Below are 16,003 nucleotides of genomic sequence, written 5' to 3' on the forward strand. Positions count from 1 at the left end.
ATCCTAGCTCAAGGGCAGAGTCCAGGAGAGTCCAAGTTTCGGTCATAAATAGAACATCAAGGTGATGTACTTCAATAAGTAATTGAATCCCTATAGAGTGTTTAGGGAGGGATCTGACATTTAAAAGTCCACAGGCCAGTGCCTCCTGTCTAATAAAGTCAGACTTTGGACTAGCGGTTTCCTCGAGTCTGGGCAGACCCACCCCACCAATCTTGGCCTCACCTATCTTTCGTAATGCCTCACTGGAATAACGGCGTTCACCTGTGCCACTGGCAGCATGGTAGGCGCTGAGCGCGGTCCGAGCACAAACGGGCTTGCCTTTGGCGTGCCCGCTGCGCGTGCCCGCAGTGCGACCACGCCAGTGCGTCGTTTAAGTAGCTGAAAGTACAAAAAGACTAGAGCACTGACCCTCAAAATGAAGATGGCGGGTCCGCTCTTACAGATGGACACCGCATGGATCTAGTACAAGAAAACAAACGGGGACGACTAATAAAATTGAGCTTTTTAAGGTGCCACAATAATTATTTTTAAAAAACACTTCAAATCAAGCTAAAAACATTTAGAGCAGAATGTACAAATATGCTAGTGCAGTCTAACGATCTTTCTGACCCTTGGGCAATCTCTATGCTAAGTTACTCATAACGTCCGCTGTCCCTGACTTAGGAATTTTATTCCTCCCCAGGCAACCCCATTTTATTTTCAGCTATCTGACATGCTCTCCAGCAAAACACAAGCACAGTTTCCTGTATAAATAAGCCGGGTTCTTTATTTTTTCTCTGTATCTGGGCAATGTATTGTATCCAGGTGGAGTGTTGTAGGTCTCAGCTGATGAATCTTGGCTTCTAAATAAATTCATAAATGCAATGTTTCTAACTCCAGACCTCTGCGATTATTTATCATTTTAATTGACTTGTCCAATTGCAGTTGACAAGAGAAAGAGATGGGGACGATAAAGTGCATAGTCATAGGAGAGAGGTGAACAGTCACTAATGATAGGGGCAGTGATTGCAGAAAGAGGCAATGGCAGGAAAGAGGGGGAACTGACATGATAAAAAGACACTTAAAGGAAGTGGTGGACAGTTCCAGGAGAACTGGGCAACGACCGGACTTGAGAGGAAAGTTTTGCTTGGGTGCCCAATGGGGCTGTGACAGTAAAGAAGCCTATGAATGTATTAATAGGATAACGAAGGAGCCATGAGAAAGGAACTGTTGAAATGGGAGTATCTCCTTCATGTTTGTGGTGTGCAGTTGTGTTCCCCGCCCTGAGTGCCGGTGTGTATGTAGTTGGTATCCTCATTTTGGCACAGGGTTAGGCACGCCTGTCCCTTCACATGAGTACGGCCCTGGACTTGCCCTGGGACCAGTGTCTAGTGGAACCCTGTGATGAAGCATGCCCTAACGAGTGTTAGTGGGTGAGGGTTCTTTTATAAACCAAGTAGGATTCCCTACTCACCTGAGCGAGGGGTATACCGGGATTTATGTAGCAGTCTCTCTGTTACTGTATGTCTAATTTGATTGATAAGTGGGGCGAGCCTTCTCACTCGCCCTATCTGTATCTTCAGCCTGAGCCGTGCTCAAAGTAAATCAAAACAAACACTACAGTGAAGAACCATGGACCGATGCACTAAGGCATAACGTAACTCTGACAATGAAACAAAAAGTACAAGTAAAGAAAATTGTATTTGTCAGTAACTTCAGCATCCATCAAACATTTGTATAATAAGGGTAGGACTAAATAAACATAAACGGGCATAGGTGATTTGAAGAAAACAATTAAAACAAAGCCAAAAGCTTAGGTGAGATAACATATGGGGCTTGAAATTGAAAACCCCTGTGCCAACACACAGCCCTCATGGCAGCACATCAGTGAGCATGTGAGCGATTCCCGACCCGGCACGATCCGCCAGTTCAGGGTCGCTTCCTGCTGCAAGTTCGCACAGGGTTCTCGACAGTTTGTAACGGAATGGAAGTTGTTGTAGAATGAGGCTCGGAGTAAATCCAAACCAGTCAGAGGATCTGTTTTTCTTCCCCGGTAAAAAGAGTTATGGGTGGCTCGGGACTATCGTCATGTCTCTGGGTTTTTAGTGTGTTATCATGACCAGGTGTCTGGTAGAACCTACGTTAAATGACATCACGCCACCTTGTGAAGCGTAGTGATCAGATAAAATCTTGTGAGCGTTTTATTAGAGCTAATCTTTACTCTTGCAGAATAATTAACAAAGTAGTTTGCTGTAACTAATCATTTTACACTGCATTTTCAGGGGAATATAATTTGCCCCTTTTTTAACATAAATAAATACTATGGAGTTTAGAACCTGTGATATAGAAAAAGGATTGTATCATTAGTTTTGTTTTTACGTTGTTAATTTAATTTTTTCCAGGTTAGAATTGAGCAAGTAATCGTAGCTGAACCAGGTGCAGTTTTGCTGTATAAGGTTTCTAATCTCCTTAAATTCTATCATCACACGATCAGGTAAATTAAATGTTTTAACCATGCCCAATGTGCATCTCTCTGTAAAGATTGCATGTTCATGATGCAGTTTCATCCTGTTTTTATGACAAAGGGAAGTAATGTATTTGTAGAGGCTGTTATAGGCGTGTTAAGCTACAGCTATAGCCTTCAAAGGGAGGCAATTTTAGGTTACCTTAAGTAGTTCAACAATTTAGCAAACCTTTTTGACTCTGCATCTATGCCTACTTAATGAAAGGAAATTATTATTTTTTCTTACTTTTAGGATTTTTGGAATGGAGCACTGTTTAGATCCAACACTTCTATGGTGTTTTTTTAGACCATGATAAAAACAAACATTGGGATTTCAAATAGGTCTCATCTGTTTTGAATTATTGGCTTTGCAACTGCCTATATAAACAAAACAAAGCTTTCATGTCCTGAAAAAAGAGGTTTAAAAAAACATATTGCGGAGAGCAGTGGTGGTTCTTGGGTGAGTACAACGCAGAGAGCATGGGGGTGGTATATGAGCTGGAAGCGGCACACATAGGAGCGAGCAAGTGGAAGCAAAAGAAAAATGTACTTGCCTTATGTGGAGCTGTGGAAGAGTGCAAGTCATCCAATGAAAAGGATTGTAAAGATGCTATAGACCACGGTAGGGACAAGCACAAGAAGCTGAAGGAAAGCCATCAAATAGGATGCAAGCAAATGAGACTGACTAGAGGCTAACCAATAGTAAGCAATGGGCAGACCCAAAGCCACTGTAAGCATTGAAATGGTCCACAATCGGTCTTCAACAGCAGACTTCTAAAATATGTCGCTAGGCGAGACCTAAAAATGGGCCCCCTGACCAACCTGTAGAAAATGGCCATAATATTGGTTTAGTGAGCCCGTAGGCCCTTTGTGCGCCAGTGCCACTGCGCTTGCCACACTATTGATAGTTGCTCCTCCTCATTTAGTCAAACTTGAATGATACTTTTGCATCTACATTTCAGAATGAAGGGACAGTTGACTTGAAACATGAACATTAGGACAAACCAGACGAGCCCATAGATTTAGGACCTACATTATTGCAACCTCGATTTCCTTAAGTTTGTTGGATAGAAGCAGCTCTAACACTCTGGAAGAGCCTCCAAAGCATAACATAAGAAAGAAAATGTCTGTAAAACATGCAAAACTGATCACAGCAATAATCATAATCTAGTGAACTGAAAGCTGTCATAGCTGTAAACAGCTCCAAAAAGGTATTCTGAAATTGTGTTAGATGACTTTGTTAAATATTTTTATAAAAATTGGGATTGAATGCTTTAATCAGGTTCCCTTCTTTGCTGCTTCACAGTACACATTTCATTGAGATCGTATGTGTTTTAGGCATATACTTCTTCATGCCAATCACTTTTAGAATTGGATTTGTTTACTAAGAAATTAGTGAGAGACACCAAAGTAAATTTTTGTCTCCACACTTTGTTTTGAGTATGAGTGAACCATGCCCAGTGTTAGTACAGGGAGACAACATGGAGCGCTGAGTGGTGGGGGTGTGGGAAGAGAAGTACCCGGAAGAGAGAGTGAGCTGCCCCTTAATTGAAAATGAAAACAAAGAGAATGGGTGGGGGGCCAGAGGGTATTTTGAAGGGTTAGAGAAACAAAAGAGAGAGAGCTGGAAAACACATGCACTCTGGTGGAGTGCTTAACCAAAAAGAAAAGAAATAGTTTCCTAAACTTGAGTAGTGGGAGGATACAAGTCAAACAGTTAAGAGGATTGTGAAGAGGCTATACTCCAGGGGAAGGGCAAATACAAGATGGACAACAAAAGCCAACAAGTAAGAAGAAAGCAAATGACTGTGACAATAAATCCAACCAAAGGTAAGTGTGGGCGGGTTGTAGCCCTCTGGAAGTTCTTGATAAGCAGCCCGGCACCCAAGTGCTATCTGATAGGCTCGACTCATTGAAAAGCTCTTATTTCCAAGTGAAACCAAAGTTCCATTGCCATAGACACTTAGCCTCTGCTAGCATCGGTGACTCGTTGATTTGTTTTTTTGTAATCCCATTGGGCCCAATTCACAAAGCTGATTGCCCAAGTAGTTATATTTTGTGAACACAACTAGCTTTTTTATGCAATTCAGAAAGCCGAGTTTTGCACTCGTAGTAGAGTTACTCATGCAAAGGCGAATGCCTTCCTTGGAAATAATTGGAGATTTCTTGCTGTCAAAATAGGATGAAATTAATTTTGCAGCCTTTCGATGGGAGCAGAGCACCCTAAAATTACTGGGGCTGTACGGTAAGTGCTATCTCTGCTTCCACAGTCTCCAACTCTGAGCAGTTGCAGCTGACACCGAGTCACCACCTGTGGAAAAAGGCAGTGGTCACAGGCAACATGAATGCCAGGTCTACCGGTCATCAGAACCAGGACAGTGCACAGACAAAGAACATGACTGAAATGACAGGAATCACTGACCTGGAATAAGGACTACAATAACCTACCAATAGCAAAGACTAACACCCTGTAGCTGTTACAAGAAGAGAACACATTTTTTATGTCAAAATGTATTGTTTATGAACATGAGCAAAACAATACACTGCACATAGTGATTTGTTATAAAAAACCATCTACATGTATATCAACGATACATATATTGTGGTACTAGCACCCAGTAACAATCATCCCCTTCAAATTTATTGCCTACGTCCGTAGCTAATAAAAACCTTTACACTCATGCAAGACCCAGCCTTGCATTACGCTCGTGGCCATTCCCGGCTTCTTTGTAGATCGAATCAAACAACTAACGTCCACAGATTTCCGAGCAGTGCAAAATTTGCTAAAATGCCTGTGCTCTAACAATGACCCATGATTTTAGTCATAATTTGTCCTTGGGTCATTTGTGGCAGCACCTAAATAACCCAAGATAAAAACAGTGCCATATTGGCTAAAGTGCGTGTGCTCCAGTCGTATCCGCTGATATTGGTCATGATGTTTCAGTAATTCCATTAAGACAGCCTCTATGTACCTGGATCATCATCCTTAGGGGATGCTGTTTGAAATAGCTTGAGGTGAAGTGCAGACCATCAGACCTTATTCGTAATCCTAAGCATACAGTGAGCCTTGTTATGAATTATATTGCCCCTCATGTGCCTTTATTCTACCTTCAAAAGTTGTCAGGAACTTCCCCACTCATGTGTTTTAAGCGGGTGTGTTCTGCCATTAAGCCCACAATAAGGCTTTACTGCAAGTTCAAATTGTGGCTTTACTAAATACCTCTAGCAGGATCTTCCTGCGCTCTGGTAACATAACTGGGCAGATGCAGAGGACTTGTATCATTGTCTCTTTCCCTGTACCGCATAATCTGCATACTACCACCTCTGCTGCTTTTAACCAGGTTGGCTTCTGATCCAGTGTTGGTTGGACTGCTAGCTGGAGACGAGGCAACTTGAACTATGTGTTGAGATAATACCCTAGCTACTTGGTTTAAAGTTTCAAATAATTGTGCTATCCAGATGATTGGCGAGGAGTGGGGTTCTTGAAGGCATTCGACCTTAGATGGGGAACTAAATTTGGGTTGGCACTTGAAAATGTTTATAATAATGAATTTTCCACTAAAGATAATCCAAACTACTGTAGTTTATTCGAACTGGTAGACAAAATTTCCAAATGAAATATGTTTGGGTATTGTGCTTAACTTTTTACTAGCAGGTGATTTTAATGCTAAATTGGGGGTTTTAGCATCATCATCTATTCTAAATTACCCTTTTTTTCTAGCAGGACGCCCTCATAACCCAGGTCTCTGGTGGCATCTTATGACCCAGAGCGTTATGAACAAGCACCAACAGGTCGCACCAACTTACACGGATAGAGGTTGCTGTTCTATAATCAACTATATATTTATACCCAGAAGTATGCATAACTGTGTCTTCAACAGAGAAATCCTGTTTAGCTTACACAGTGATCATAGCTCCTTATATATGAGGCTTCACACTGACCCGGGCCTCATATTTCAATCAAAGATTCTGGACGCAGGCTTGTAGGACTTCAGCAAATATGGATTCAACGTTGCTCAGAATCATTGCTGGAAACAGATTTGATGAGCTTTTGTCTATTGACAGCGACCCGCTCCATAACATTGATAGCTTTTGCAAGCTGAATTTTAATATTAGTGCTCCGCTTACTAGGCCAGTTGGTAATAGAACCGTCCACACTCCCATCGTGGTTCGATGGGGTATGTAGAGCAGCAAACACTAGGCTTAGAAGGAAATTGAAGCACTTACCCAGGAATAGAGAAACTATTAGGAACGGCAGAAATAAATACAAGAAGGCTCTTAAAAAATAGAAAGTCCGATTTAAAGACTGAATGTTGGGAAAAGTTGATGTACACCTGTAAACTAAAAGACACACAGGCTTTCTGGAAGCTTGTCAATGCTAATCTTTCTCCAAATAGATCACAGAACAGGGTTTGTTGGAATATTGGCTCTGATGAGTGGATAGATTACTTCTGTAAACGTTATAGCCCTGGGGATTGTATATGTGCCCCTTTGAGTGGAGATTCTTCTATCCTTCCTTTAGAAATGTCATTTTCCCCAGATGAAATGCTTGAGGCCATAAACAGTCCCCCCTAAAAGACCCCTGGGCCTGATGGGGGTCCCCATGTATTTATACAAGGAAAATCCTGAGTTCTGGGCCCCTTTACAAGCAGATGTAATTAATTCTGCATGTAAGTTTGGTATTCCACATTCCTGACATTCGTCAATAATTATACCTTTATTTAATAAAAAGGGAAATGTCCGAGAGCCGAAATGTTACCGTCCCATCGCTGTGCTTCGGTTCAGATTATTGGTAGAATTGTTCTTGATGAATACCCTGTTAAATGTCCAACATAGGTTCAGGAAAGGACTAAGAACAACTGAACAGTGCTTGAATGTGCACCTATTTAGTGAGTAAATATATGTATGCAAAATGTAGTTCGCTCTATTTAGGCTTCATGGATTTATCCAGCGCTTTCAACCATGTTAATAGATCCAAACGGGGGGACATTTTATCAGCTATGGGACTGGGGAGAGGTGGCCTTTGTGAGATTGTTACATACTGAGTTTGTTGCTTCTTTGAGATTCGAGGATGGTGGGGAATGTACTGACACCTTCTCCATAAGACGAGGAGGGGGGCATTGAGGCCTCTCAGGTATGTGTTTGGGCACCCATATTGTTTTTGCTTTAGATAAATGAACCAGAATCTATAGTTGTTAAAAAGGGGTTGGATGTTCCAGTCACTAATAAGAAACCGGTACCCGAGCTTCTGTACGCAGACAATGTGGTTTTGCTTGCTAGAACAGCAAACGATCTAAGCTCACTGATTGCCTCCTTTGTAGACTATATGAAACCTTGGAATCAGGAGACAAATTATTCCAAAACTTTTATCATGGTCTGTGGTCCTAAAAATTTGACAACACTTTGGAGGACTATTGAGAATAGGACCATTGAAAAAGTAAACCAGTTCCCTTATTTAGGGTTAATGCTTGATAATTCTACTTGGGCCCCCTGTATTGCGAACAAGAAAAGTCGCTGCCTGCAAGCAGTTGGCTTTATATTTTTCCTTGCTTCATCCAAAGGCAAGAAGCCAATAAGCACCTGTTGTAGATTTACAAGAGAAAATGCATACCTACTCTAACCAATGGTACAGGTAAAGTGGGTTATAAGGATGGGGGTAGTATTCAAGTCGAAGAGAACAGTGTGTGCCTTCGCATCCTGGGGGTCCCTCTAACAACTACACACTTTGCTGTCCACCATGAGCCTGGATTTGAGTACGTTGAAGACCTGATCATTTAGCACCCCTGCAATTGTGGCGTTCGGTCTGGTGCAATGAGCCGGCTTCTTTAAACCAAGAGATAATGTTAGATTGCCTCTCATGCAACTATAGCAACAGAATAACCTGGCTTAATTATATCAAAAATTCTACCATAACCCTAGGCGGTCCCTCTATATTTGAGAACCCCACAAAACTTAGCAAGAATGGCACAGGGTGGCTTAATGAGTGTTTTATGTCTGGTAGGAGGGCACAGAGGGAGGGTAAAGAAATTATGAATCCTTCTGGATAGGTACTGATTGGTGCAAACAACCCTGCGGGTGGAGCCTTACTTGAACATGGCCCCAGGCACATGGGAGCAGATGTTATTCTCCCAGTTTAGGTTGGGATCTATTAGGTGGATACTTTGTTTTCCTCAGGGACAGTATGTAACATTTAACATTTTATCTAGCCCATGTGATGAGTTTTCTCCCTCGACTTTATTTTTACATTCAATGTTTTTTTGTAAATTTGATCAATCTTTTAATAAAAGTTTTTTAATGTCTCTCATTTGGAAGTGCAATCTTACAAAGTGTAGAGCGGCCTCGCCATATCTGCAACAACTTAATTGTCCTGCTCGGCTGGGAGTCTTTTTTTATTTTTTATTTTAAGTCATCTGTACCATTTCATAGTGTTATGATCTTTTAACATGGTTTTATTTGGGACCGCTCATATGGACCTATTGATATTAACTTTTCCTCCGTCTTTTGAATTGGTGGAAGAGATTGTGTGCATGAATATGTGTTAAGTGTTTTTTGGGGGGGTTTATTCGACGTGAACCAACTAAACGTTTGGTTTATATTTGGTGTTTTTATGCTTATGTATAAGTAATCTCTCATGATCTGCTTTTAAGTGATCGAGCAAATATACATTGAAATTTAATTTAATTGAATACCCTTTTTCAAAATATGGTTGAATCTTAAACTAGCTTTTGATGACTTGTTAGGAGTGAGTCTGCTTCACCAGGGTCGCTTTGTCTTCTTGCAAAGATAGGCTTCTGCCCATGCTGTTTAGATGTTTTTTTAATTCATTGGTTAACATCGGGGTGTTTCATAAATTGATGGCCTGCAATGACTGCAGTGCGTCCTCAAAACAGCGTCTGAGAGGTAAATTTGTATTTTGCTTGTTTATTTCAAGCCAAGCACATGCACACAGTGTATTTTGTGTGCAGATGTAAATCTGTGGTACATCTTAAGGAAAGCGTTTTTGTCACCAATGTTTGTTTCATTAGGCCAAATTCAAGGCACAATTGGGCCTGTGAAGTGTAGCTTGGGAGTTTGAATATATAGTCCTATAAGACTTTGTTGTCAATGTATCTTACAGCCTAACCCCTTTACCGGCTGTGATTTCACAGCCGTACGTGATGGTTAGCAGGAACCTCACCTTCATTACATTCTGGAAGGGTCCTGAAATGGGTTCTTGCAGGGATGTGGAAACGGTATGAAATTCTGAGGTCACGGAGGCTGCTTTTGATTTCAATACTTCCATTTGTGGCACAAAGGTGCCCCTGGAGTCAAATATCATCCCAAGGTATATATATTGTGATTCTGTTGATGGACTAAAGCTGCTGTTGTTATTGATCTTCAGTACTTTGGTTTTCACTCTATTTATTTTAAGTTTATTCTGCTTTGTGAAGAAGTAAAGAGCATCTACTTCGCTGTGGGCTCATATATGTCTTACTCATTTGAAGCAAGTTGGCGTATAAGATGTTTGATAGGGGGTGGCCCTCTAGTTTGGGGGAGTGTGTATATATGATATTCAGCTCTCTACAGGCTTGAGATATCCCAGTCCATAATAGACGTACCACTTTCCCCAGGTTTCGGTGTGGAAAAAACACATTATTAATTTTTTTTTATTGAAGTATAGTCTTCATACTAGATAAAATTCCAGATTCATGCAGAGGCTACTGAGACAATAAATACAGAAAAACATAACAAGTTTTCTCTGCTAAAATCCAAAACACTCAGAAGCATGAACCCCCAAGGGGCCTCAATTCATGTGCACTACAGTTTGACCCATTCTAGGCTGGCTGTCCAGTGAGAAGCACTGTCTCCTGGGATGTTTAGCTCTGTTCTTGTTGTAACAAAACTAAAGCAACACTCTTGGCTAAATAGCATTCAAATGCTAAATGTGACATATGTGAAGTGCTTCATTGGCATATATGCACAGTTTTAATATACTTCCAAGTAAAGAGCCTTGCCTGAGGCGTTACATTACCGGGTTGGCATAGGAGAGCACTCTTTAATGGAATCTGACCAGAAACGCTGTGTGCTGCAGTTAGGCAAGTCCGCCATGTTAGAAGTTTAAAGAAGGGCGACTGCTTCATTGTCTTTCAAAGAGATCCCTGCACTTTCCCTCCTTAGCTCAGGCCACATCTGAAAGGCCGAGAGAGGTGCTGATGAACTGTCAGTATACGCTGCATTCTCCAGTATTGAATCTTTCATAGATTCACATGCTTGTATCTTCCCCGTCATGGTGGGAGTCTCACGGTAAATGGATAACAATAGGACTAAAAGAAAAACTGCATAGAAAACCCATAGGGAAGTTTAGTGTTTGGTAATCTATCATCATTATTATGTGGTCCAAAACACAGCAAATCAGCTGGCAGCCCTGACATCACACTCCCCAGCAGAGCCACCATACCTCAGATTTCCAACCGCCGCAGGTGAGAAGGAGTCTCCCTGAGCCTTGCTCAGTTTGTTCCTTGGTGAACTTTTGAACTTTTTATCTACAGTCTTTTCATCTGGATTGGAGGTACTGTTTTTCATCTATTGTCTAAATATGTCTGAAGGGTCTAAAAAGAGGCTTTTCAGGCCGTGCAGATCTTGTGGGAAGGCCAGATTATATTCTGAAGACCCCCACAAAGATTGTTTGTACTGTCTTCATCCAAAACATGTGCCTAAGGAGTGCAAGCACTGCAGATCTTTCTCTGCCAAGACTTTAAAGGACAGAGAAGCACGTTTGCTGTGATGGCTTTTATAAAAAGAAGGCTGCCTCAGAGACTGACTCAGAGGATGATTCCAAGGCACAATCTTCTAAAAAACGGAAGCAAATACTTCTGTGGAGAGAGTGGATGCTAAAAAGCAGAAAATTAAAGACAAGGAGGCGTCTTCATCTTCTCTGCCTCATACACCTCTAAAGAAGTCTTCAGAGACGAGAGTGGTGTCTTCAGCCCCTTCGATGAAGACTGGAGTGTCTCCGGCGCTTGCTTCTGTGAAAACGTCGACGACTACATCATCGACGATGACAATCTCTACGACAACAGCGGCGTCGACGGCAGCTACAAAGACTACGCCGTTAAAGAAAGGTTCGTCGACGACTCAGTCGACGGGAAGATAGTCGTCGACGACGGGTGCGCAGATGACCTCGTCGACGACCATTCGGATTTCTTCGTCGTCGACCTTGTCGACGGGAGCACAGTCGACGACCTTTAAGTCGCCAATGGCAAGATCAATGTCAATGATCTCTATCAGGAGTTTTCCACCATCGACGGGCTCGTCGACTGACAAGAAAACCACGGAATTTACCGCATGGACAAAATATCTCCGCTTCCTCCCTCAAATCTGCTGGATATGCAAGAATCGGAAGATGAAGGGTCGTATGGAGTGGCCTATAGCCCCTCACAGCTACAAATTAAGAGCCCGGACACAGACGAAGAAGAATGCCAGGAAGGGCAGGGGGATTTTTCTTTTAAAGACCGTCCAGTATCCGGCTTCAAAAGGTATGAGTCTTTTCAACAGTCATACGACTATGAGGAGGAAGAAGAGGCGCATCCTAATGTGAGGGAATCAATCAATCAATCAATCACTGCATTTGTAAAGCGCGCTACATACCCGAGAGGGTCTCAAGGCGCTGGGGAGGGGGGGGGGGGGTGCTACTGGTCGAAGAGCCAGGTCTTGAGGAGTCTTCTGAAGGCCAGCAGGTCCTGGGTCTGTCGTAGGATGGTGGGGAGACTGTTCCAGGTCTTGGCGGCGCGGTAGGAGAAGGATCTGCCGCCGGCGGTGGTTTTTCGGATGCGGGGGACTGTGGCGAGGGCGAGGTTGGCTGAGCGGAGGCTTCGGGTGTGGGTGTGGAAGCTGAGTCGGTTGTTGAGGTAGGTGGGTCCGGTGTTGTGCAGTGCTTTGTGTGCGTGGATCAGGAGCTTGAAGGTGATCCTTTTATTGACGGGGAGCCAGTGCAGGCCTCTCAGGTGGAGTGTGATGTGGCTGCGGCGGGGGACGTCGAGGATGAGTCGGGCCAAGGCGTTCTGGATGCGTTGGAGTCGTCTCAGGAGCTTGTTTGTAGTTCCTGAGTAGAGGGTGTTCCCGTAGTCGAGTCTGTTGGTGATGAAGGCCTGGGTAACGGTTTTTCTCGTGTCGAGGGGGATCCATTTGAAGATCCTGCGGAGCATACGGAGGGTGTTGAAGCAGGACGCAGAGACGGCGTTGACTTGCCTGGTCATGGAGAGAGTGGAGTCGAGGACGACCCCCAGGTTGCGTGCGTTGTCCGCGGGTTCCGGGGCTGTGCCTAGTGACGTGGGCCACCAAGAGTCGTCCCAGGCTGATGGGGTGGGTCAGAGAATGAGGACCTCCGTCTTGTCTGAGTTCAGCTTCAGTCTGCTGTCCTTCATCCAGTCGGCTACGGCCTTCATTCCTCTGTGGAGGTTAGCTTTGGCGGTGTGGGGATCTTCGGTGAGGGATATGATCAGCTGGGTGTCGTCGGTGTAGGAGATGATGTTGAGGTTGTGTTGTCGTGCGACGTGGGCGAGGGGGGCCATGTAGATATTGAACAGCGTCGGGCTGAGGGAGGATCCCTGTGGGATGCCGCAGATGATCTCGGTGGTTTTGGAGCGGAAGGGTGGGAGGCGGACGCTCTGGGTTCTGCCGGAGAGGAAGGATGTGGTCCAGGCCAGGGCCTTCTCTTGGATACCGGCGTCATGGAGGCGTGCTGATAGGGTGCGGTGGCAGACCGTGTCAAAGGCTGCTGATAGGTCCAGGAGGATGAGGGCGGCTGTTTCTCCTTTGTCCATCAGGGTCCGGATGTCGTCAGTGGCGGCGATGAGGGCGGTCTCGGTGCTGTGGTTGCTGCGAAAACCCGATTGGGAAGGGTCCAGGATGTTGTTAACTTCGAGGTAGCGGGTCAGCTGTTTGTTGACAATCTTCTCGGTCACTTTTGCCGGGAAAGGGAGCGTCAATTTCTATGCCTGTTTCTCTAGTGACTGATTTCCGACACATGATCAATGACTATTATCGTTGTTTTCCGGAGGCTAACTCCCCTGCCACTGATACCTCAGGCGATTCTCAACCTGCAGCTCAAGCTTCGGTGGTTCAGCCTACGCCTACGGTGCAAACAATACGCACTCCTCCAATAATTACAATTAGAGATGATTTCACAGGGAGTGGTGGAGAAGACCAGCCAGAAGAAGGGGAACTTCTTCAGGAGGATCCAGCGGGCGACGAATGGGATCAATATATCTTGCCTACTACACTGTCTCCGTCACCGTCACCGGCAAATTCTCCACCGGAGGACATTGGAGGATTCCACGACATCATGGAAAGGGCCTCCAAGAGGTTCAATCTTTCACTGCCAGTACAGGAAACGGAGTGTTTCCTCTATGACTTCAAAGAATCATCTAGAAAGTCTATTAGATCAATTCCAATGATCAGTCATATCTGGGACGAGGGTTTAAAGATCATGAAAAATCCAGCCTCGGTGCCCACAATAAAGAAGAAAGGTCACGCCCCAGAGGCTTCTCCAGCATGCCTAATTGGGCATCCGCGCTAAAAATCAGCGGTAATGCAGGTGGCACAGAGACAGTCCAAAAACCCAGTCTCGGCTACTTAAGCTCCCCCCGACAAGGAAGGAAGAAGGATGGTCGGCGCGGGGAAGCGTTTTGCAGTGATGGCAGTGGCTTCGATTAGAGCCTTAAACGCTCTAGCTCTTATCAGTTGTTACAATAGGCAAATGTGGTCAGACATTGCACCATTATTGGCTCATCTCCCAGATGACAAAAAGGAAGAAGCGACCACTATTTTGCAGGATGGGGCTTGGGCAGCCTCCAAATCCATCGATATAGCTATGAACATTTTGTCTGTGGCGTTTAGACGGCTGGCCGGAGCAGTGGCACTCCGGAGACAAGGCTTGCTAAAGGCCACTGCATTCAGGCCAGAAGTCCAGGCAAAAATTGTGGATATGCCTTTTGACGGGGAGAATCTCTTCGGCAAACAAGTAGACGATGCTCTCCAAGGAATCAAACCAGACACTGACACAGCGCGAGTGCTGGGCTCTCTGCAACAAGGTAGATTCCAGTCCTTTCGGAGAAGAGGATCTAGAGGCCAGTACACTCAGAGATCTTCTTTCCAGTCCAAAAGGTACCAACCTTACAATCAGCAGGGGTACCGGCAGATTTCAAACAACCAGCAGTTTCGTTCTTCAAACACTTCCTACCAGCAACAGTCCAGAGGGAAGTCTGCTGCGCGAGGAAAATCACAGCACTCCAATCGGAGACAGTGACTTTACCAAGGCGCCCACCACCTTGTCATACCTCAAAAAAGACCATTACCTCTCTCTTTTTTATCAGCAGTGGCTGTTAATAACAACGGACAGATGGGTACTAGACATGATACATCAAACGTCATACCTTAGAATTCATACAGAAGCCCCCGAATCAACCACCTGTTCACAGGAAACAACAGCATCTTTCAGCCCACAAGGCAGAAATCTTGTCTCTTTTTGTGAAAGGGGCTATAGAGGAAGTTCCGCCTCAACAGCGAGGGAAAGGATTTTACTCGCATTTCTTCCTGATAAAGAAAAAGCAGACTTCCAAATGGAGGCAGGTAATGGACCTGAGAGGTCTGAACAAATTCATCAGAAAAATATCATTTCGTATGCTGTCTCTTCAAGAACTCCTTCTGATGCTACGCTGAGGAGACTACATGACATCCCTTGCTCTCTTAGATGCCTATTGTCATATCCCGATTCACATCAAACACAGGCAGAATCTACGTTTCGTGGTGGCAGGGCGCCACTACCAATTCAAAGTCTTACCCTTCGGTCTCAAATCGGCGACAAGGGTTTTCACGAAATGCATGGCGCCAGTAGCAGCGCACCTGAGACAACCAAGCCACCAGATTTATCCGTATCTGGACGACTGGCTCATAAAAGGTGCATCATACCAGGACTCCCTGCAATGCTTCATGGATCTCTTCCATTGCCTAGGAATACGGATCAACATGCAAAAATCGTCTCTCATTCCGTCGCAATCCCTTCAATTTCTAGGAGCCATGCTTCACACAAAGGAAGTAAAAGCTTATCCTTCAGAGGAACGCACTCAAAAAATCTTAAATCTGGCATCACAATTGCAAACAAGAAGATTCACTTCAGTAAGAATCTTCAAGTCATTGTTGGGGATGATGTCTTCCTGCATCCCCTTACTTCCCAACTGCCTGTTACACATGAGGCCTCTCTAAGAGCTTCTCAACAAGCAATGGGTGCAATCCCAAGGGTCCTTCGAAGATCAGATCACCGTCACTCCTCAGATACAGGCAGCTCTGTCACGGTGGAGGATCAGAAAACATATAACAAAAGGACTGCTCTTCGTACCTCAATGTCCCAGTTATGTCATGACAACAGACGCATCACTTCTAGGTTGGGGGGCACACCTCCAAGACCACGAAATACAAGGACATTGGACCACTCACGAATCTCAGCTTCATATCAACTTGTTGGAGCTAAAAGCAGTATTCTTG

General features: G+C 44.3%; 1 protein-coding gene across 1 annotated transcript in view; it reads left to right on the forward strand.

Moving 5' to 3' along the window:
• The window catches only part of COG6 (component of oligomeric golgi complex 6), a 472,069-nt gene that overhangs the window by 262,059 nt on the left and 194,007 nt on the right, over positions 1-16,003 (forward strand). The window contains exon 12 of the mRNA XM_085621768.1: positions 2,382-2,473. Within this exon, the coding sequence (XP_085477894.1) occupies positions 2,382-2,473 (92 nt within the window). The remainder of the gene's footprint in view (positions 1-2,381; positions 2,474-16,003) is intronic.

This window comes from Triturus cristatus, chromosome 8 (assembly GCF_964204655.1).
Source record: "Triturus cristatus chromosome 8, aTriCri1.1, whole genome shotgun sequence".
Lineage (NCBI taxonomy): Eukaryota > Metazoa > Chordata > Amphibia > Caudata > Salamandridae > Triturus > Triturus cristatus.